At 45.4% G+C, this 23,844-nt stretch overlaps 1 protein-coding gene across 1 annotated transcript in view; it reads right to left on the reverse strand.

The window, feature by feature from the left end:
• Nucleotides 1-1,601: 1,601 nt before the first annotated feature.
• The window catches only part of Zc3hav1 (zinc finger CCCH-type containing, antiviral 1), a 52,528-nt gene continuing 30,285 nt past the window's right edge, over nucleotides 1,602-23,844 (reverse strand). The window contains exons 7-13 of the mRNA XM_052720895.1: nucleotides 23,024-23,198; nucleotides 17,267-17,387; nucleotides 13,066-13,168; nucleotides 9,939-9,996; nucleotides 9,165-9,295; nucleotides 8,794-8,927; nucleotides 1,602-4,907 (exon numbers count right to left, since the gene is read on the reverse strand). Of these exons, the coding sequence (XP_052576855.1) occupies nucleotides 4,639-4,907; nucleotides 8,794-8,927; nucleotides 9,165-9,295; nucleotides 9,939-9,996; nucleotides 13,066-13,168; nucleotides 17,267-17,387; nucleotides 23,024-23,198 (991 nt within the window). The 3' untranslated portion in view covers nucleotides 1,602-4,638. The remainder of the gene's footprint in view (nucleotides 4,908-8,793; nucleotides 8,928-9,164; nucleotides 9,296-9,938; nucleotides 9,997-13,065; nucleotides 13,169-17,266; nucleotides 17,388-23,023; nucleotides 23,199-23,844) is intronic.

Consider the following 23,844-nt stretch of genomic DNA (forward strand, 5'->3'; position numbering starts at 1 on the left):
GAGTACAGGGAGACGATGGGAGACATCAGATGCCAGGCAGGTTTACAAGGGAAAGGTTGGGGCTGGGTGAGCATTTCAGCCCTGGAGCTTTAGGACCTAAGCGGTTTCTTAAGTGATTTTTCCTGTGTCTCATGTTCCATTCTGAAGCTCACGAGTCTGTTGCACTCCAGACTTTGAGGCCATGCTCTGAATCCCAGTGGTGTGGCCCTAAAGGAACATTTCTCACTTGGCACCCATTACCTCTCATGGTAGCCACTTTACAGAGGTTAAGGTCGACCCGGAAGTGGCTACTCTTTAGTTTTGCTTGCACCGAATTCCAGACTGAGAAATACACCTCAGAAAACAGAAAAGTGGCAGACTCTAAGGGGGCCTGCAGTGACCAGCAAACGCAAAGATAACCAAGGCATGGCTCAGAGGGCAAAGGCACTCGCTGACAAGACTTGAGATCAGCATGGGAGAAGGAGAGCACCAACTTAACACAGAACGTCCTCTGACATCTGCGCACACACTAGAGCATGTCATACTATTTTTATAATTAAAACCCTCAACCATCTGCTCGTTTGGTTTGGTAGCATTTTGCGTTTGGATATGGATGCTTTGACAACAGTGAGTGCAAATGCCTTACTGACATTGAAGCCCAGTTCATGGACGTTCTGTCCTCACCTTGTCAAATGTGTGCTACCGTGCACACCACGCTCTTATCTTCTGTCCGTCACCACAGCTTTGTAAGGAGAAGAAAAAAGGCGCCCACCTTTACAAACAAAAAAACAAAGGCTCATTTATTCCAGACTGGCCTTGAACGTGCTACTTATGCAGCTGAGGATGGCCTTGAACTTAATGATCCTTCACCTCCCAAGTGCTGACATCACAGGCAAACACCACCACCCTGATCTTATGTAGTGCTGGTGAATTGAACCCAAGGCTTTGTGTAATCTACACTCTTACAAACTGAGCTACATCCCCAGATACAGATTTGGCTCCCTGTTTTGAAGACAGAGTCTGTGTAGCCCTGGGTAGCCTGGAACTCACTATGATGTAGACCAATCAGGACAGCCTAGAACTCACAGAGATTCACCTGCCTCTGCCTAAAGGCATTTGCCATCATGCCCAGATTTAGAGAAGGGTTTTCATTTTTCTTTTCTTTCTTTTTTTTTTGGGGGGGGGGGGGAGGTTTCGAGACAGGGTTTCTCTGTGTAGTTTTGGTGCCTGTCCTGGGTCTCGCTCTGTAGCCCGGGCTGACTTTGAACTCACAGAGATCCGCCTGGCTCTACCTCCCAAGTGCTGGGGTTAAAAGCGTGCGCCACCACCACTTGGCTAGAGAAGGGTTTTCAAGGATTGGCCAGCAGGACAATTCTGCATATAAATTTATGCACCTTCGTCTCGACCCGTTCCCACCCTTGGGATCAGAGGAGGAAAAGTTCATTTGTGGCTTCCAGCACTTTCCTCCCTCTCCCTAAGTCTGTAGTCCACAGCTGTGCCAATCAACTGGAGCCTTAGCTATCACCATGGTTACCTTGCTTTCCAGTCTGGTGTCTAGAGCTGAGGTTATTTTTTTGTTTTGTTTTTGTGATAGCCATAAACAGCAAATGAAGGCAAATGAACCAAGTTATTTTCTTTTTATTGAGCAAACAAGGCTGATACAGATAGGCAAAACCAAGGCACAAAGCATTTTAAAAACTGGTGGCTTGTGAAGCAAGGATCTGGCTTATCCCACAGTAAAACAGAACGGAAGTACAATTGAATTGGTCCAGAGTGCTACCATTAACGAGGTCAGTGGTTCTCACTGTATATACTGGAGAGTGATGGTTGTTGGGTTTGTATCTGAGTTATTCCCGGCACTGAGTAGATGCAATCTGAGGCAGGACACGTGTCCCGCTGTGTGTGGAAGGGTCAGTCCCACACACAAACTGTTCTGCACCTTTGCGACTGTCTAATGTCCTGTTGGACATTTATGCAGGACCTACAGTTTGTCTGAGAGTGAATACTTGGTTTCCTCTGAGACAAACTGTAATCTGTCCTGTCTTATTATCATTTGAATTGAAGTGATTCCGCCCTTCCCTATGGTCTGCTATGGCGTACCCTAATGCTGTCTTGTCAACATCCCTCCAATCTTTCACTTTCCTGTACTTCATTCATTTCGGGAAGTTGCCCATGCTGGACTCTTAAGCCCAAACCTATTATAGCGAGAGTTAACAACTCTTTCAAAGACTATAGCATGAAGTCATGCCTGAGCACTTACATACTGAAACTCGGTGTGTGTCCATTGCCAAGTTCTGACCTTCTATGTTTCATTTCCATCATAATACAGGTAGGGCACTAAATTAAGTTTTAATAAACTCATGTGTAGACTGTATTACCTGTAAATCATCTCAACATGTTATAAAAAAGGTCTACCTTTAGAAGGATGAACAGTCTAGTAGGGTCTATGGTTGTCATGACTGGGCGGGGGGAGGGCGCTACTGGCATTTAGCATGTGAGAGCCAACTACATATCTTTTGATACATGGGGCAGTTACTCACAATAAGAAAGTATTCTGCGCCCTATTCGAGTTTTGAATGTCTCATCAGACATTCATGTATGACCTACAGCTCGTCAGTAAGAACGTATCTCTTCATTCTCTGTCACGATCTGTAGGTTCTTTGTGCAGTATCTTTATTTCAGTGAAGGTATTTCGTTCTTACCATGTACAGGTAGCCCCGACACTTGCAAATGACTTGTATCGTTAGTTTTTACTCGAATGTTCACACGTCTCTGCTTTTTCATGTTTCTCCAATTCCTTTCTTCTAAGCTCATCCTGACTCATGGTAAATGTAGGCATCTGACGACTCCATTATGTCTTAGTACTGTAAAGTCGTGCCGGAGTTAGGACCTTTGGTTTCCCTCTTAAATTATATTAACTTTAATTTTTTTTAATTAATGGAATCATGTGGAGAATATATCTGAATTGCACCTTGGAGATTAAACAAACAGGATACTGCTCTGTGTGTGTGTGTGTGTGTGTGTGTGTGTGTGTGACCCAACAGAACAGTTCACTGAGAACCACTGAATTAGATGCAAAAGTCAGCAAGAACTGCAAGGACACCAGAGTGGCTTGTACAGGGGAGGTAAAAATGAACTTGGAAACAACTCCTGTGTGTAAGCAGTTGGGGGAGGCTAGGAGCCTGGGATGAACTCTACTTTCTGCATAGCAGGGAGCAGGTAATACTGTTTATGGGGTTGGGGGAGGTGCGTGGGGGGCGGGGCACAACCACACTATGAACTGATCCCTTTGAAGGTGGCAAATAGTGGTCATTTTGGGCCTGTTGAACCAGAGATGGCTGGTAAATATCCAACTAGAAGTTAGCTTACTGAGGAGTGGGATAAATTGCATGTCTACAGTATGAAGATTTATGTCAGAGAAGGAAAAAAAGAAAAATCAGTAAATTAAAAAACACTGTGGCAAGCACCCCAGAAAAGAAGCCCACTCTAAATAATTCTCGATACAGTGTTACTGGTGGAGACCTCCAAAGTGTAAAATCTGCCCAAATGCCCATTGATGCCGACCACGTCTGCTGGAAGGAACGTAACAGAAACTGTGGTAACTGGTACAGAATGTTGAGAAAGGGGGATTGGAAGGAAAGACCTGATTGGAAATAAGGAAGAAAATATTGGCCCAGGTGTCCTAACTGCTCTAAAAGCACATCTGCTATGTTTCGGAAAAGATGTGGCTAGCAGGTAAAGGCCTATGTGGGCCACTGTTTCCTTTGCACTCTCTGTGCTCACCAGCAAACCAGTCCCGCCTCCTTACGAGGGCCAGTCTTCAAACACGGATGGCCTTTCCTGGTTCCTGGTGACCCTTTTCTGTCACCTTAAGCGAATCCCAATACCTCTCAGGTTTATCCGTTCTGCAACTTAATCTTAATAAAATCCGGGTGATTCCACGAAAGCCTGACCTCAAGAAGCTGCCTCTGTAATCACATGAATTAGAACACGGATACCAAGAGCCGAAATGGACAATTAACTCCAGTGAGTTCTTCTGAACTGTACTTGAGGTCTCTTATCATTGTATTTCAGAGCCAACTTCATAGAGTCTGTCTTCTAAGTAAATGCAAAGAGAAAGAAATGTGCTCCTCCGATCAGTTTCATCGCATGATAATATATAGTATTGCATACTGCTCTTGTGTCTCTCAATAGCGTTTAAATTTAACTCTTAAACTTTTTTTTCCTCAGCGGGTTTTCTGCCCAAAGCTGCAATGTCTTATGTCCCTATTTCAATAAGCATTGTTACATTTCTCTCAAATTTCCCAAACTGATATCCAATTCAACTTAAGTGAAATTGAAACAATGTTACATACACAATAAAAACCAAAGAGTAGATGGGAAAGATCGAAGTCGATTGCAGACAATGTAGAAACCAGCCTGACTGGTCAAGTTAAGACAACACAGACTTTTCAAATCGCCCGGGGAGTTTTAACCAAAAGCACTGCCTGGCCCTTGTGCGGGTACAACCTGGGACCTGTGAATCTGGGGACAAAAAGTTTGAGAACTGCTGCTTTAAGACATTAGGTAACGTAGCAAGGAAATACAGAAGTCTACTGCCTGGGGATGATTTGGTCCTAGAAGTCAACAGGATGGTTTCGGCACCAGTATAGGTCATTTCTAACTAATGACACAGGGTTTCTCTTTTTCTAGCTCTGTGTACTCAATCACATATGCTGGGTAAATCTGCTCTTTCTGGAAGATGACAAAGACGGAGGGATTCAACCTGGTATCCACACAGCTGTCATAGAGCACAGGAGGGCTACTGTATGTCATATTTCCTTCAATGGAATCTCCAACCAGGACTCGGGCTACAAACATAACAATGTTTCTGGCGTCGTATGGGCAATTTTTGTGGGAATAGATGGCTTCTTTTGCAAAGTAATTTCCTAGAAATAATCAGAAAAAGGTGGGGAATTGTTATCAATGACCATAGGTAATGACAGGATACAGAGAATCAGACATTGGTATGGACGAAACATTTGCCAATAATACCTTACTGACATTTATAAGCCCTCTGAAATTGTTAATCCTCTTCATTGACTTAACTGCACCTCCGCACGTGCTAACATATCCAGAGAGGTTCAAATAAATGACCCACCTCGAAAGTAGGTGATGTCATTCCAAGGGCTGGAAACCCAGACTGGGTGGGAAATAAGAAAACAAATATGCATGCACACACACACACACACACACACACACACACACACACCCCACTTCCTGACCACAGCTATAATCTGATCAACTGTCTGAATTACCGCTCTCATGCCTTTCCAGCCAAAATAAACCCCGTCCCCCTTAAGTTGCTTCTTTTTGGGTACTCGGTCATGGGGACAAGATTAGCAACAGAGGCAGAAAACTGACGTTGAAAGTGGGGCTGCTGCTGTCCTAAACCCGACCCAAGGTTCTCAGCCTTTGGAGCTAGTTTGTGGAAGGAATGTGGAAGAGCTTGGATCTGTGGGCTGGAGCTGCAGGCAGGGCTTAATGGACTGTTCTGGTGGGAAAGACCAGAATGCTAACAAGTGAAAATGGTGTTTCTGAGGTTGTAAAGGGGAACAAAGGCTCTGTTGGAAATTGGGCTAGAAGACATTTATATTACAGTCTAGCAACCAACTAGCCATATCCTAACCACTTCTTTCTTTTTTTCTAAAAATTATTTTTTATTTTTATGTATATGTATGTGTATGGTGATATTTTATTTGTACTGAAATGTGATTTTATTCATATATTAATAAAGTTGCCTGGGGGTCAGAGCTAATAGCAAGCCATAGCAGAAGCTGGGCAGTGGTGGTGTACGCCTTTAATCCCAGCTCTTAGGAGGCAGAGCTAGGCAGATCTCTGCGTGTTCAAGGATACAGCCAGCATGGAGACACACGCCTTTAATCTCAATACCAACCATAGAAGACTTGGAGGTCTGTACAGACAGGCAGTGATGAGGAGGTCATGTGGTTGGGTTTACAACCAATGAGAAGGCAGAACAGAAAGTCTATATAAAGACAAACACACAGGAAGTAGCTCTCTGGCTGAGGAAGACAGCAGTGGCAGTGAAGGGTAAGGTTTTTAGCTCTTAGCTATTGCTCTGACCTCTTGGGCTTTCATCTTTGCATTGGCTCTGTGTTTCTTATTTAACACAACGGTTACATCTACATATGTGTGTAGTTATGTGAGCTTTTGTGCCCCACATGCACGCAGGAGCCTGCAGAGCAGAAGAGAACATCAGATCCTCTGGACCTGGAGTCACAGATGGTTGTGAGCCTCCATGTGGGTACTGGGAATTGAACATGGGTCCTCTGGAAGAAAAGCCAGTGCTCTTAACCCATAAGCTATCTCTCCACCCCATGCCCTGACCATTTGAACCAAGCTGAATGTAAAGGTAATGCAAAGGCCTAAATTTTTTGGCAAAAGGAATTCAAGACAGTAACATTCAGGCTGCTCACTATGTTTATTGAGACTTATAATGAGAATTGAGAGCAAGAAGATAATAAAAACTGTGCAGTTTGCCAAAGAAAGAATGATAAGTTCATTTAAAGCTGAGGGCAGGGCAGAGAGAACATGTACCAAGAAAGTGCTATAATTGTTAAATATATTGGTTCTATTAAGCAGAACCCTTACTTTATTGGGACAAAAGGAAAAATGCCTAGAAGGAAGGCACCCTCTAGGAGCTGCAAAGTGTGAAGATGCAAACTCACCTGAAAAGGGGTCTACTGACTCAACTACATCCCCAGTCCTGGTTGGGGGAGTTTTGAGATAGCTCTCATCACGTAGCCCAGGCTGGCCTCAAACTTGCAGCAATCCTCTGATCTCTGGTCCTGAGTACTGTGATTACAGCCTGAACTGTGTGTGTGTGTGTGTGTGTGTGTGTGTGTGTGTGTGTGTGTGTGCGCGCGCGCGCACAAGTCAGAGGACAACCTCAGATGCAGGTGTCCAGGTACCACCCACATCTACTGACTGACTGATTGAGGCTGGATCCCTGACCAGCACAGAACCTGCTGCAGAACTTGTCATGTATGCTATGCTGTCCAGCCAGTGAGAGCCAGAGCTCTGCCTGTCTGCCTCCGCAGCACTGAGAGTACAAGTACATCATTGTGCCTTGATTTTTTTTTAATTTAGTTATAAGGCTCAAACCCCTCTAACCGAGCTGGAACTACTCTTGTCTGTGTCCCCCCACCTCCCACGGTGCCACTTGTGTTTAGTAACACATGTTTAGTCAAATGTAAGGTTTAGTCAAATCAAACTTATTTTCAAGAGGATTGGACCACCCAGGCTCCTTTTGCAGACTTATAAACAAGCCCACCACATGTCTGTGGCCACTGTCTCAGCTGTCATGGCTCTCCCCCTCCTTCCTAGCTGTTCCCAGCGCCCCAGTTTACCAGATTGCTAGTTACAGCTGTGCTCCACCCTGACCCACAGAGCCTCTGAACCATGGAAGGGGCAGTATGCCTTCTGTATTTTATTACTGCTTTATTTCATTTAGGACAAGGTCTCACTACATAGTCCCGGCTATCCTGGAAATCTCCATGTGAACCAGGCTAAGCTCAAACTCAAAGCTCTTCCTGCCTCTGCTTCCCAAGTGCTGAGATCAGAAGCATGCACCCATCGTACCCAGCTGTTTTGTATTATTTTTCACTGTGACAGGTCTGGTCCCCACTACAAATTTCTATACTCACCGGCCCCAGACCTACATTATACAATAACTGTCAGAATAGCCATATCATCATCATCACCACCACCATTATCACCACCACCATCATCTTCTTCTAGTTCTTCCTCATCCTCCTCTTCCTGTGCTAATAAGTTTTAGGTTGGCATACAATGTGCTGGGTTTCACCGTGACATCTTCGTTCATCTGTACCGCTATCCTTTGTCCTCTCTCCTCCTTTCTCTTTTTAGTATATTGGAGCTAACACTCTGAGGCCTCTCACATGCTAGACAAGGGCTCTACCCATGAGCAATATCCCCAGCCCTTTTCTTTCTATTTTAAGACATGGTCTTACTAAGTTTAGTTCAGCCTAGCCTTGAACTAGCTTTGCACTACCAACTAGCTTTGGACGGAATCTTCCTGCCTCAGCTTTCCTTCCAAGTAGCTGTTATTCTAAGCCTGTGCTACCAGGTCTGACTATCACATTCCTTAAACAGCCACAAAGAGTGAATGATTCATCAACAAGAAGAGGAGCAAGATTCTGGGTGAGGGCAGACCCCCTAAGAACCCAGTGTGGCTGAGATGAGAAGGGACCTCTTCTCCAGGTCTTTTTGTTTTGTTTACATTTCTCCAGGCAGGGTTTCTCAATGTATGTAGTCCTGGCTGTCCTGGAATTCGCTCTGTAGTCCAGGCTGGCCTTGAACTCAATATCCACCTGCCTCTGCTGGGATTAAAGGCATGTACCACCACTGCCAGGCTGCTCTTCCCATTCTTAACTGGAATCCACTGGTGACAATAGAAAGCTAGTTTGTGCAGCCACAGACACAGGACAGGAAGAGCCATCTCCAGGAATGTCTAATGGCAGACAACATAGCCAGTAGATGGAGCAGTTTACAAGTATGAAGACCTTGAATTGTTCCCAGAGAAAAAGACAAGACAGAAGACAGAGGGCCAAGGCCTAAAACTCACACCCCAACTCAACAGACCTGTCCTAACACAGGCTGAAGGTAACTCAGCTTATTTTCTCAAGGGGCCACTGAAACCCAGACATGCAGGAGTACAAAGCAATGCCATGAACATCTCAACAAAAACATGTGCAGAGCTGGAATCACGGCTCTCTCTACCCCAGCACAAACCTTTGCCGTATCTGGTCTCCCGATTTCCATGTAGGATCCACTCGAAATTATTCTTACAGATATAATCCACATGAGCACGGCATGTTGCATGAAACAGGAGCATCTCATTTTTATTCTTCATCATTAGCGTCTTCCTAATACAGAGAAATGTGAGATTCAGTACCAGCAAGATGGCCGCCACCAAGCACGAGAGGTTCAGTTCAGTCGCCTGGACCCACACGGTCAGAGGGAGGGAAATGACTCCAGTAAGTTGTCTGACGACATGCATGCCCCAGACCCTCGCACCAAACAAATACATGTGAAATGAAATAAATATGCCCCTCTCCATCTGCTTCAATAACAGGGCCCCAAACAAAGTCTGATGACGTCACCTTTCAAAGGTCTCCAAAAGGTTTTGATTCCATATCCTCTTTATCTTTGCAATGTTGAAATGTTTCATGGATGCTTTAAAAAGTTCGCTTATTTTGACATACTCCACATCCTGGCTATTGAGTTCTAACAACTGAAAAAAAATTGGATGTTTAAATATTAACTAGGAAATACTGAAAACATGAAACACACGTGACCACCCCATGCCATGACCATGTTCTCAGGTGAGGCAGGCTGGCTTAGAATGTCAGTATCTGGCTTCTTGCCCATTCTGGTAATGAGCCAACAGGTGCGTGCACCTCCTCATTCAGGCCAATTTATATGGGGTGTGACTTAGTCCAGAGACCCAGGAAGTTCACTGCCCAAACTCCCAAACCAAGCAGTGACAGAGCAACCCGAGGTACCTCTGCGGCACAACCAGACTGGAGCCAGTTGTGAAGGCTAAACAGACTAGAAACGGTCTTGTCCCAGCCAGGCTGGTGCCAAGGTGAGGCCCTCGGACCTAGGCAACTGTTGTTCTCCGAGTGCCTGTTTTCTTAGCAGTGTCGTTATGATCTCACAGGGTTACTGGAAGCACCTGCCTGAATGACACTGCACCCCTGAACACAGTGAGAGCCCTGGAAAACAGCCGTTCTCTGGGAAAGGGTCACAATCATACCTAGACACCCGCCTCTGAATCTGGAGCTAATGCAGAAGCAATCCATTCATTGCGATAACAAACCCATACACTTCCTGCAAAGCATTTCCCCACCTTTAAAACAAGGAAAACCAAGTACCTCGTATCCGCTGGAAGGAATGGTGCTAATCTTCGGCTGGGGCATCACTGGCTGAAGACTGCAGTAAAGACAGAGGAAAATTCACTTCGTTCCCTTTCTTTCTACCCTCAATAGGTAGCCAGAAGGCCAGGGCTTCCTAGGAAACGCATTGTTGACTTCTGTATTTCCTCTAGACTACCCCTGAAATTTTCTGAGTCCAGCAACCACAGCTTTTAATAAGGGCATGATTAAGTAATGTAAATGCTCTTTCCCACCGGTCTATACTGTGAAAGCACCAGGCAGGTGAGATCGCTCGGTCGGTATGGCCGCCTACATGCTGTCCTGATGACCTGAGTCTGACTGCTGGATCCTTCCAGGTTGGAGGGGAGAACTGACTCTTCAGAGTTTGTCCCCTGACCTCTGTGTGCGTACGTGCGTGCGTGTGCGTGTGCGTGTGTGTGTGTGTGTGTGTGTACACATGCTCGTGTTCAAGAGAGAGTGTGCTTCCGCATGCATGTGTGCCTTGTAACTTCCTTGCCAAATGATAGGTAAGTATAGAAAGACACAACGGAGCGTTGGGGATTTAGCTCAGTGGTAGAGCACTTGCCTAGCAACCGCAAGGCCCTGGGTTCGATCCTCAGCTCAAAAAAAAAAAAAAAAAAAAAAAGAAAGAAATCCACAGTGGAAAGGATCTTCCTTTCTGTAGACACTGTATTTCAGGGTGAGAGATCAGCTGGAAGAGCAGAATAACTGCAGGCATCCCTTAACGTCAGGAAACAGGACAGTAAGATGTTATGTATCTCAGTAAGAACATCCCCTGTGCTGTATTCTTGACCAAAAACCCAGCCTGGACCCAACCAGTTCTCAAAATCGCCAGGCGTGGTAGGGCACACCTTTAATCCCAGCACTCAGGAGGCAGAGGCCATCTTGGTCTACAGAGTGAGTTCCAGGACAGCCAAGGCTACACAGAGAAACCCCGTCTCGGAAAACCAAAAAAGAAACAAAAGAAACAAACAAACCAACCCAAATTCTTAAAATCTCGTAACCAGCCAACAGAAGCTACCCATAAAATGGCCACATTAGAATACAATGGAGTATATTTTGATAGATCAAATTACTCATTTTTTAAATCACATTTAAAAAAATTTTTATTTTATGTGCATTGGTGTTTTGCCTGCATGTATATCTATGTGAGGGTGTCAGATCTTAGAGTTACAGACAGTTGTTAGCTACAATGTGGGTGCTGGGAATTGAACCTGGGTCCTCTGGGAAGAGTAGTCAGTGCTCTTAACCGCTGAGCCATCTCTCCAACCCCCTTTTAATCACATTCTAAAAACAGAGGGAAATCAGATGTGGAGTGCTTTAATCCTAGCATTCGGGAAGCAGAACTAGGCATAACTGTGAGTTCAGAGCCGGCCTGGTCTACATATTGAATTCAAGGCCAGCTAAGACTACATAGACGACCCTATCTCAAAAACGAAAAAAGGAAAGAAAATGTAGGGGGATAGACTGGGGAGACGATTCAGTGGGAAAAATAAGGACCTGAGTTCGGATCCCCAGCCCCCACATAAGAAGCTATGAGCGACAGCACCCCTCCGTAACACCAGCACAGGCAGGAAGGTGGAGACAAGTGGGTTTCAGAGACTCGCTGGACAGTCTAGATGATGTGCAAGCTCCAGGTTCAGTGAGCAATGGTGTCTCAAGACGAAGTGCTTGAGGAAAACATACCAATGTCACTGTCCGGCCTCTACATGGACCAGAATGGGTGAGAACACACAGATGCACGCATGCATGTGTACACACACAAAATTTTTAAAAATAGAGGAGGGTATACTTAAATAGTTTAAAAGCAGTTTAAGGGATAAATCAGCTAAATGCAATATACAGACCTTGTTTGGATGTAATAGGGGATAAATCAACTATAAAAGGTTGTTTCAAAGAGAATGGGAAAACTGAACATGAACTGGGTGTTACTACATGACATTTAATGAACTATTGTCAATTTTGTAAGATGGACACAAGTGTTGTCACAGAGTCTAACATCAAAAGGAGTAAAAGCAATAACCAAAGCTGTCATTACTGAGCACCCACCCTGTCAGCCCTGTTCCCAGGGTCTGAGGGTGTACCTCAGCAGCGAGCACAGTGCTGCTGTTAGACATGTTATATAGAAGAGAGGAGATAATGTGTTCATCTGCCCAGACCCCAGAGGCTAATGAGCAGAGCGCAGGGTGTGAACTCAGGTGACCAGAGTCGGACCTCAGACCTGGCCACAGTGGGGGACCTGAACCAGGCTGCTCCATCCTTCAGCACTGGCACCCACATCTCTCCTGGAAACAATTCCTTGCCCATCCCATGCCCGAACTCTTTTAGATGTCATTTCCCATGTTGCTCATGGTAACCCACTTCGGACTCTTACAACCCCAAGAATCTAGAACAGCTTGATTTTACACCTGCCTCGAAACCTAGTTCATATAATCATACATCCCCCAGGGGGAAAAAATCCAACTGCAAAGTTTATGAACAATGAGATTTTACTGAGTTTCACAGCAGATAGGCAAGTTACAATGAATTCCCCATAGCAAAACCCGCCTTGAAATGCCCCCTTGGTACAATGATTACAAGTCAATGAAAACTAAAACCAATGCCTTTATCTTTCTCCAAAGTCCTTAACCAGGCTGCTGGCTCAAGCCTTTTTATCAGCCTTCTGCCCTCTGTAAACCACACAGCACAACCAAAGACAGAGAGAAAACCCACAGCAAAACAAAAGTCCAGTGTATTCAGTACTCTATAGGCACACCCCTTGATCCAGCCAGTCACAGCTGCAGCAGCTGAGGCCCAGAGGACGGATGAAACCTACCTAGAATCCCTGTGAGGTAAGGACACATGCTGGTTTCCCGGCATAGTGTCCCTCCCACCTTACACCCGAAACTTAAGGCCTTAAAAAAAAAAGCTTAATGGGGGCCTGCTCCCCCAACCCCCTGGTCTGAGTCTTTCATTCACATTGCTTAACAATTCATTGCTTAACAATGAAACAGAAGCAAGAACTTCCCAAGAACACAGATTCCAGACGCATGGCCATGGCGGTGTGGCGAGATCAGGGCCCGAGCATCTCAGATACCTGCCAGCTAAACAGCCTCAGAACACTTACTCTGAACCTCTTCTCCTCTGCTCCACATCCTTCAACGAGACGAATACTGGCCTTCTGACAACCTGCCTTTGAGTCTTGGATGCTATGTTTGTCTGGATCATCCCTTTAGACAGAAAAAAAGAAAATAAACATCAAGACTCGATCCTAGAAAATGACTCATTTTTTTCCAGAGGTCATTTGTACAGCTAATATTCATGACTCAATTTTATTTGTTTGTTTGCTTGCTTTTATTTGCTTGTTGTTTTTCAAGACAGGATTTCTCTGTGTAGTTTTGGTGCCTGTCCTGGATCTTACTCTGTAGACCAGGCTGACCTCGAACTCACAGAGATCCGCCTGGCTCTGGCTCTCGAGTGCTGGGATTAAAGGAATGTGCCACCACTGTAGATTCATGACTTAATTTTAAATGCACAAATAGAGAGTGGTTTTAAATTAAAAAAACAAACACAAACAAAAATGCATCAACTATGAAATATTTTCAATTGTAGAACTGGTTCAAAATTCAGAGTGACCTTTTTCAAAAAGCAAATTACCAAGCATTGCTAAAAGTGTAAAATAATGCCTCACTTGCAAATTAAACAGCTTTGCAGAAAGCCAAACATATCCAGAAACCCCACCTGAAGAAATTAAAACCTATACCTACATAAAGACCAGCATATAAATATTCATAGGCATTATTATAACCAAACATTGGAAAACAAGTCCGATGTCCACCAACTGGTGAATGGATAAACTATGGTATGTGCTTATAATGGAATATTATTCGGCAAATAAAAGTGAAGAATTGCTGGGCGGTGGTGGCGCACACGCCTTTAATCCCAGCACTCGAGAGGCAGAGCCAGGCGGATCTCTGTGAGTTCGAGGCCAGCCTGGGCTACCAAGTGAGTTCCAGGACAGGAGCAAAGCTACACAGAGAAACCCTGTCTCGAAAAACCAAAAAAAAAAAAAAAAAAAAGAAGAACCACTATATTTCTATATTTGCAGCAACATAAATGATTCTAAGAGCCATTATTTTAAGTGAAAGAGACCAGCAACGTTCAAAGTGTGTACTTTAAGAATCTATTAACGCCAGGCGTGGTGGCACACACCTTTAATCCCAGCACTCAGGAGGCAGAGGCAGGCGGATCTCTTTGAGTTTGAAGCCAGCCTGGTCTATAGAGTGAGTTCCAGGACAGGCACCAAAACTACACAGAGAAACCCTGTCTCAAAAAAACAAAAACAGCCGGGCGGTGGTGGCGCACGCCTTTAATCCCAGCACTCGGGAGGCAGAGCCAGGCGGATCTCTGTGAGTTCGAGGCCAGCCTGGTCTCCAAAGCAAGTTCCAGGAAAGGCGCAAAGCTACACAGAGAAACCCTGTCTCGAAAAACCAAAAAAAAAAAAAAAAAAAAAAAGGAAAAAAACAAAAACAAAAACAAAACAAAACAAAAAGAATCTATTAATATGAAGCTTTAGAAACAGTAAAACTGACCTATAGGAACTTATAGCAAACCAGTCATAGCTTGTCATGGAGTAAAAAGATGGGGCAGAGGTCGTAAAAGAGGCAAGGTAAACTCTCTGGACAGACGGAAATGTTTTGTGTCTTGGTTAGAGTGGTTGTTTTTTTTTTTTTGTTGTTTTTTTTTTTTTGTTTTTTCGAGACAGGGTTTCTCTGTGTAGCTTTGCGCCTTTCCTGGAACTCGCTTTGGAGACCAGGCTGGCCTCGAACTCACAGAGATCCGCCTGGCTCTGCCTCCCGAGTGCTGGGATTAAAGGCGTGCGCCACCACCGCCCGGCCTAGAGTGGTTGTTTTACATGAAGTTACCTGTCCATGTTCAACTGCACAAGTAGAATGGATTCATTTTACCGGGACAACTGAGACTCGGTAAGGGTGACAGAACAAAACAAACATAACATCAAGAGGGGAAAATGGATCTTGTAGCAATGATGTTCAAAACCTTCCCATGGCTCTGATGTTAAAAAGCAGGGGGTGGGGGTGGGGGTGGGGGTCTGGAGAGATGAGCGATCAAGAGCGCTAATCGGCTGCTCATCTGACGGACCCACATTTGATTCCCCTCACCTACACGGTAGCTCATAAATGTCTAACTCCAGTTCTAAGGGTTCTGATACCTTCTTCTGGCCTCGAGGGGCAGGGCACCAGGCACACATATGGCCTGTTTTTATTACATGGAAGAAAATATCCATACATATACAAACTTAAAACAATTGTTTTGAACTCAAGAGATGGCCCAGGGGCTAACAATGCTTGCTGCTCTTGTAGTATCCACATTAAAAATCAATTCATGTTTTCAATGAAACATACAAACCAGAAAATAAGATAAACCTGAAATCAAAATAGTTTTGTTTGCTTTGACTTTTGGGGGATTTAATTTTGTGTTGAGATAGGGTCTCGCTATGTAACCCTAATAGCCATAGAACTCCGAGAGATTCTCCTGCCTCTGACTCCCAAGTGCAGGGGACTAAAGACATGCCCTGGGTCATGTGTCATCCCTTGTCCTGTCCTGTCCCATCCCCCCATCATCCCCCCCTTCCCCCGTCCCGCCGTCCTGCCGCGCCCCCCTTCACTTGTTCTTTTTCTTTTTTTGAGACAGGGTTTATGCAGCCTTGGCTGGATCTCACTCTGTAGCCCAGGCTGGCCTTGAACTCAGAGATCTGCCTGCCTCTGCCTCCCAAGTGCTGGGATTGAAGGTGTGCGCCACCACTGCCTGGCCCCAGTTAGTTTTCACAGTCATAATTTTTAACAATAGCCATGATAGTTTTTGACAACTTGACCCAAACCTAGACACATCTGGGAAGAGAGAAGCCTCCATCAGATTAGCCTGTGGGCATGTCTGGGGGGGCATTCTCTTTCTTTCTTTTTTTGGGTTTTTTGTTTTGTTTTGTTTTGTTTTGTTTTTTGAGACAAGGTTTCTCTGTGTCGTTTTGGTGCCTGTTCTGGATCTCGCTCTGTAGACCAGGCTGGGCTCGAACTTACAGAGATCCACTTGGCTCTGCCTCTTGAGTGCTAGGATTAAAGGCGTGCGCCACCATCGCCTGGCGAGCATTTTCTTTTCTTTTCTTTTCTTTTTTTTAAGACAGGCTTTCTCTGTGTAGCCCAGGCTGTCCTGGAACTTGCTCTGTAGACCAGGCTGGCATCAAACTCAGAGCTGTCTCTGCATCCCTGGGGCGGGGCGGGGGGGGGGGGCATTTTTTAAATTGCTATGTGAGAGGACCCAGCCCACTGTGGGCAGTGCCATGCCAGGCACTGGAACTGTTCTGTGTGAAAAAGGTAACTGACCAAGCCAGGGGAGGCAAGCCAGTGAGCAGCATTCCTCCATGGCCTTTGCCTCAAGCTCCTGCCCTGGCCTCCCTAGGTTGCCTTTGGTCATGTGTTTATCATAACACAGAAAGGAAAACTAGGACACCTACCCTAATAGCCCACTGACATTTAATAGTCTTCATTTATTTATTCACTATTTTTTCTAGTGGACATAGAGGAAATGAAGCAGTGGGTATATTTCAATATGTCTCAGTGTGAATGCCAGGTTGATTTCCAAAACGGGTGGTATAACGTAGTCCCTAAAGTTACATTGTTTGTGACACATTAAATGGCCTAGGACTCAAATCTCAATAGACCACCGAGGACAGTCAAAGATTTGAGAAAGCATCACTTCTTCAAACCTGGCCCTGAAAGGGCGAGTGTCTGTCTACATGCAGGCATGTCCCTGAGCAGCACACCAAAGGGACAGTGCTTCCAAAGGGAAGCTGGTTCCAGCCCTCACTTCTTTCTCAATCAGCACAGGAGGCAGACTGCTGGAAGCTACCAAGAAGACCTTCCTACAAAGGTTCAAATAAACATGGTGACAGGCAGGTGATAAATGAAATCACTGATCAACAGGCAGGGCATGAAGCCAAGAGCAACTTTCTAAATGTCTAAGGGTACCCAGAGGACCAAGTCATCGGCAACTAAATACCAAGTGCACCCCCGAAATCAGAAACATACTCTGACGGAGCTGAAGAAGCCCTAGGGACTTCTTGCCCAAACCTCTGATCTCTCAGGAGATCATGGATCTGACAGCCACCAGCTGCCACTCTCAGAGACAGTTCCCATGCTAAAAAAAAGACCCTTGACCCTGGGTGTGGCAATGCGGATGGACTGTCTACTGTTGTGTGCTCAGTGCCGGATTCCACGGCATTACACTCCACACCACCAAAGGGGAGAACTCACCTTGGAAGCTCAATTCGTAGCTTTGTGAACCGGCCTGAAACGGCACAACTCCTCTGGGACAGGACTGGAAGAAGGACTCCAGGTACGGAGAGCTGATGTTGGAACTGGGCTGGCCTATCCGCTAGTCCCGGAAAAAGTGAAGAAAATGCAGGTAAAGACTTGACTGTAGGCTTTTGGGAAATCTCTACTGTTCTATCTTACACAGTTTGGCGTTAGCGATGGGATTAGGGAGGCATGATCTCTCCTGAGCCAGGCTTAAGAACTTCCCACTGGACACCAAGTCACAGTGCTGGAGAGAGCTCTGTTCTGTAGAAACTGGCAATTCTTTCAGGGAATGCCTGAAGACCGTGACTGTGATATTCTTTTTACACTATCTACACAATACAAACTCATCTGCGCCCACCGTGACAGTCTTGATAGTCTTGTGTGAATCAGAACCTCAAGGGCAGTTTGGAATTGTAGTGAAGGAGAGTCAAGAAGCCTTTCTAATACTCCTCTAAGTTCTAAGCTCCAAGAGGGATATTGCTGCTCACATATAAGTGACCTGGCTCTCTCCTCTGCCTTCAACCAGGGTAAACAACATGAGCAGGCCTCCATCCAGGCAGCCAAACTGAAGATGCACTGTGCTAGCTACCCACTGAGGCAGGATTAAAGGGGCTTGGACACTCAAGGAATGTAGATCTCATCTCTGGTTTCAAGGCAGCTGTGAAGAACGTAAACCTCAGAATGAGTGGGGAAAGGCACGTGTCAAAACTAAGCCACCTGGGGCTGGAGAAATGGCTCAGAGGTTAAGAGCACTGACTGCTCTTCCAGAGGTCCTGAGTTCAATTCCCAGCAACCACATGGTGGCTCACAACCACCTGCAATTAGATCTGGTGCCCTCTTCTGGCCTGCAAAGACACGTGCAGGCAGAACACTGTATACATAATAAATAAAATAAATTATTTTAAAAAAACAAACAAAAAAACAACTAAGCCACCTGGCCTGGGCAGGTGTCTCCATGACGGGTAAGGTGACCTGCTGACGTCCCACACAACCTAAGTCAGAAGCTCATTTTTTAGTAAAAGGGGGTCCTGTAGGGCCCTGGCCCCTGTTTTGGGTAACTGTTGCCTTGTTTGCTGACCTTGATCTTGATATCCTCCCTATGCTAATTCCCTGCTGGGTTCCACCCTCCTGAATGCTTAAATTCCTTGTCTGTGTATCCTGCATAATGGGCGTTAACAGCTTAGAAGCAAGATTGTAAAACATCTGTAGTGAACTTCTGCCCTCCGGGGTTCTCCCATTGTGCTGTAAGCCTGTATTTAAGACCTCTTCCCTCCTTCAATAAACAGCATTCGGCATTTAAAAAAAAAAAAAACTAAGCCACCATTCCACTACAGCCATCCTGCAGCAGGAGCAGATTGGATGTAAAATCCTGAGTTCAGGGGATCTCAATAGAACAGTTGCAAAACATTTCCTTAAGAAGTAGAGCAGAGGGGCTGGAGACAGCAACCCTGCTAGCTGCTGACACAGGGAGAGCTCGTGATCTCTTTAGTGACATTAAACTCTCTCCGGGGCTCTTCCTTCCCCTGGGCCTGCCAGATGCCCAGCAGGAGGGCACTGCAACAGAAGTCCCTGAGCACAGGATCTTAGGACCATGGGCCTACATGCTCTCTCCATCCTGCAGACCCGCAGGGATACAGGGGGACATCTGTGTTCAAATGCTTTCACATAATGCAGAGTGGGAGGTCAGTGCATTATGGGATGTTCACTAGGAGACGGGTGTGGAATATTCCTTCACACTGTGTGAATGTATGTGACCATGATGGGTTTAATAAAGAAGCTGACTGGCCAATAACTGGTCAGGATAAGATTAGGGGGAGAGCCAAACAAAGAATGCTGGGAAGAAGAAGGGCAGAGTCAGAGGAGTTGCCAGCAGACACACAGAGAAGCAAGATGGACATGCTGTACTAAGAAAAGGTACCAAGCCACGTGGCAAAGCGTAGATAAAATTATGGGTTAATTGAAAACATAAGAGTTAGTAACAAGCCTCATGCCAATTTGTTTCTTATCAATTTCTAACTTTTTTTTTTCTTTTGTGGTTTCTCAAGACAGGGTTTCTCTGTGTAGCCTTGGCTGTCCTGGAACTCACTCTCTAGATCAGGACAGGACGGCCTCAAACTCACAGAGATGGACCTGCTGTTGCAGCCCAAGTGCTGGGATTAAAAGCATGCACACCACCACCTTTTCTACTTCTTGACTATGGATGTATTATAACCAATTGGTGAGCTCCTAAGGCTGTAACCTAAAACTGGGAAGTAGAATAAACCTTTTCTCCCATATATTGCCTTTCTTGGGGGAGGGAGGCGAGACGGGACAGGGTCCAGAACTCACTATGTAGACCAGGCTGGCTTTGAACTCACAGTGTTTCATCTACTTCTGCCAAATGCTGGATTTAAAGACGTGTGCCATCATGCCTGACTTACATATATACTTTTTAATCTTTTGACATTTATTTGGTAGAGGGCAGTAGGAGAAGTACACATGAGCCAGGGTGTGCCTGGGAGAGTCAGAGGACAGCTTGCAGAAGTCAGTTCTCTCCTTCCATCATGTGGGTCCCAAGGATCAAACCATGGGGAAAGCAGATAAAGGCACACCTTTACCCTCTTTCTGTTTTAGTGAGAAGAGCCAGCTCAATTTATGCCATGATGGAGTCAATAAGTACAAAAACTCATTCACATCTTCAAGTGAACATAAAACAAACGCTCTGCACTGTGTTGATGCTCACCTACGATTACATTCCAGGGTTGACAGGATGGCTCAGGGGGTGAAGTCCCTCACTGGCAAGTCCAAGGACCTCAATTCCACCCTCAGACCCCACCTGGTAAAGGCAGAGAATCAACTCCTAAAAGTACCCTCCGACCTGTATTCCCACATGTGCATGTGCGCATGCGTGCATACGGATGGACGGACGGAGACACACACACACACACACACACACACACACACACACACACACACACACACACAATATAAATGTAATTTACGAAATAAGACTACATCCTACAACCTCTGTAGCTAATGTAGTCTGACTGTCCCAGAGAAAAGTCTATATTAGGAGCTCAGAAATCTTCTCTTTGATTTGTTTGTTTATTTATTTGATACAGGATCTCACTATGTAGCCCAGGCTCCTGTGAGCAGATATAATGACAAATACATACCCCCATGCTTGTGGCTGAAGTTTCTAGATGTTTTATTAGGAAATGTGACCTACAGGACTAAATGTTCAAATTACATTTATTTAGTTATTTAGGGGAGATGGAACCCAGGTTGTCAGATTTGCTGGCAGGCACCTTCGTCATCTTGCTGGCTCTGAATTTGAATTTAAATGCCACATCTTCTCTACTGATAGCTCTGGTTCCTGGCACTGATGTTACTAGGGAACAGCTGTTTCCTGATCTGCCTTCCCTTATCCAACAGAACATTAACTACCTGACTTAGGAACCACTGGGATGGTGCTGGGAATACAGCGCAGTGGCAGAGCCCTGGCCTAGCACACGTGAGGCCCTAGCGTCAATTCCCAGCTCTGGGGGAAAAACACGCACAAAAACACATGCTTAGGAACCATTGAGACCTACAGTTTATTTTCATTTTTCCCAGGGTTAATTAATTTGGGTTTATGATATCTATTCCCACAGCACTTGACAAAATCACTTCTGTGGGACTGCACTTCGACATACTTGGCTTGAACATAAAAAGAATCGGAGAGTTCCATGTCACAGGAGCCTGCACCCGCTGTGACAAGAACTCTGCTCCAAGGATACTCCACATGCCGTGGGAGACAGATCGACAAGGGGGCCAAGGCGTCAGGTCTGGGCGTCTAGCTTACTTCAAAACGGCACCTCTGTCCTGCTCCTCTTTGTTCATTTAGGTTCTTTGAAAGATTCGTTGGTAAAATGCTAAGACCTTTGGAAACCACTGCGCTGCTGAACTGACATGGAAGGACCCCTTCCCACAGCCCACTCGTCCCCTCCACACAGGACTTAACGTTTAGCAGAGACAGTGGTGTCTCTGCTGAGAAGTGTCTGTGCTTCCCACAGAGGTGCCGGGATTTTCTGATGAACAGCTCCATTGCCCCTCACTTCTAACTTTGCAAAACCTCACACTGCCTCTCTTGGCCCTTACTTCCCTCTTGGCTTCATCTGTTTCTTCCAAAGTCACTTTGACTTGAAGAGCTTTGTTCTCTGACATCTTCCTCTAACGCCTACCCTCCTTTTTAATCCTACGAATCAAAGGAAGAGACATTCACACAAAAGGACAGATGCTCAGCATATCCAGACTTCTATTCTTCCTTACGATGTCGCCACTGTGGGTCAGCCTAGAATCTTCTAGTCCAATCCTTCAAGTTCATGTCTGTTCAAACTCTGACTGAATACGAGTGACAGATGTGGTTTGTGTGGTAGAGCAGGTTAAGACATCTGTTGGTGCAACGACATCTCCATCCCTCTCCTAACTTCCCATTAGTGCCCTCTTTGCTGGACATGTATTTGGAACAGACACACAGAAAGCTGACTCACAGTTCCAGCCCATCCTTAAGAATGAGGAAGAGGCCGGGCAGTGGTGGTGCACGCCTTTAATCCCAGCACTCGGGAGGCAGAGCCAGGCGGATCTCTGTGAGTTCGAGGCCAGCCTGGGCTACCAAGTGAGTCCCAGGAAAGGCGCAAAGCTACACAGAGAAACCCTGTCTCGAAAAAAACCAAAAAAAAAAAAAAAAAAAAAGAATGAGGAAGAGGCCGGGCAGTGGTGGTGCACGCCTTTAATCCCAGCACTCGGGAGGCAGAGCCAGGTGGATCTCTGTGAGTTCGAGGCCAGCCTGGGCTACCAACTGAGTTCCAGGAAAAGCACAAAGCTACACAGAGAAACCCTGTCTTGAAAAACCAAAAAAAAAAAAAAAAAAAAAAAAAAAGAATGAGGAAGAGGGACATGACTGAATTGTGTCTCCCAAGTGTCCTGAAAAATAACATGTTTGTGTTTCTAATTCCTCCTAGAGTATATAGGAACTGGAGCTGGAATACTCTACCCCTTTAGCCCCCACCCGCTACCACCAAAAAAACCCCCCAAATACCTAAAAGTTCATCTTCCAAACCCACTCTCCAAGGGTAGGTATGCAGCCTTCAAACATTTTGTTAATAGTATTTTGGGCCAGGCAGTGGTGGCGCACACCTTTAATCCCAACACTTGAAAGGTAGAGGCAGGCTGATCTCAGTGAGTTCAAGGCCAGCCTGGTCCACATACCGAGTTCCAGGACAGCCAGGATTGTTATACAGAGAAACCTTGTCTCAAAAAACAAAAACAAAAATAGTGTTTTGGCTTTTTTCCCCTTGTGGCAACTTGAATGTAATTGTCCTCCAAAATCTCATAAGGAGTGGCACTATAAGGAGGTGTTGCCTTGCTGGAGTAGTTGTGGCCTTGTTGGAGGAAGTGTGTCACTGTGGGGGTGGGCTTTGAGGTCTCCTATGCTCAAGCTACAACCAGTATGGGCACAGACTCCTCCTGTAGCCTGCCAATCCAGATGTAGGACTCTCAGCTACTTCTCCAGCACCATGTCTGCCTGCATGCTGCCATGCTTCCCACCATGATGATAATGGACTGAACCTCTGAACTGTAAGCCAGCCCCAATTAAATCTTTGCCTTTATAAGAGTTGCCATGGTCATGGTGTCTCTTCACAGCAAGGGAAACCCTAACTAAGACACCCCTAAAGGGAAAGTGGTACTCACCTCTTCCCCATACTGTACATATTGATTAAATTCATTCTTCCAATACCAAAGCCACGTGGTGCTGAAGACAGACTTAGCCAACTGAGCCACAGATGAAGGCGTGGAGAGGCGGCGGATGAGATAAGAATCACAAGTCATTTTCTGGAAATTGATCTGATGCTTTCCTACCAAAATGCTGAAAGAGAAAGTAGAAAATTAACTAAACACTTCAATGACCTGTTTCCTACACTCTGGTCAGCCCTACCATGAACACAGAATATAAATTTGGGGCTGAGATGGCGCTTTAACTCTTCTTTCTCTGTTTCTGTCTCTTTCAATCTAAATGGTACTGGGGATTGAGCCTAAACTTCCTCTGTACAGCTCCTGGTCTTACACATCACAGAAAAACTGAAACACAGACAATCTGTCCTCACTACGTATGTAATGGTTTCCAAAAATGTATTCCTGCTTGGCATGGTGGTGTACTCTAATCCCACCATTCTGGAAGGAGAGGCAGATGGATCTCTATGAGTGTGAGGCCAGCCTGGTCTACCTAGTGAGGGCCTGGCTCAAAAAAAATTAATTAACTAATTAATTTTTTAAAAAGTTATTCATCCCCCACCAAAGACCCAGTGGACTACAGCAAAGGCTCACTGTGGTTAAGAGCATTTGTTGTTCTTACAGAGGACTTGGGTTCAATTTTCCGCATCCACACAGCAACTCATAACCATTTTAACTCCAGTTCCAGGGAATCCACACATGCAGGCAAAAACACTCATACACGAAAGGTAAAATAAAAAGAAAATCTTTACATAAAGGGAAAATGTAAAATGATTCTCCCA

The sequence above is a fragment of the Peromyscus californicus genome, unplaced genomic scaffold, assembly GCF_007827085.1.
Source record: "Peromyscus californicus insignis strain IS unplaced genomic scaffold, ASM782708v3 Scaffold_6__1_contigs__length_162567912, whole genome shotgun sequence".
Lineage (NCBI taxonomy): Eukaryota > Metazoa > Chordata > Mammalia > Rodentia > Cricetidae > Peromyscus > Peromyscus californicus.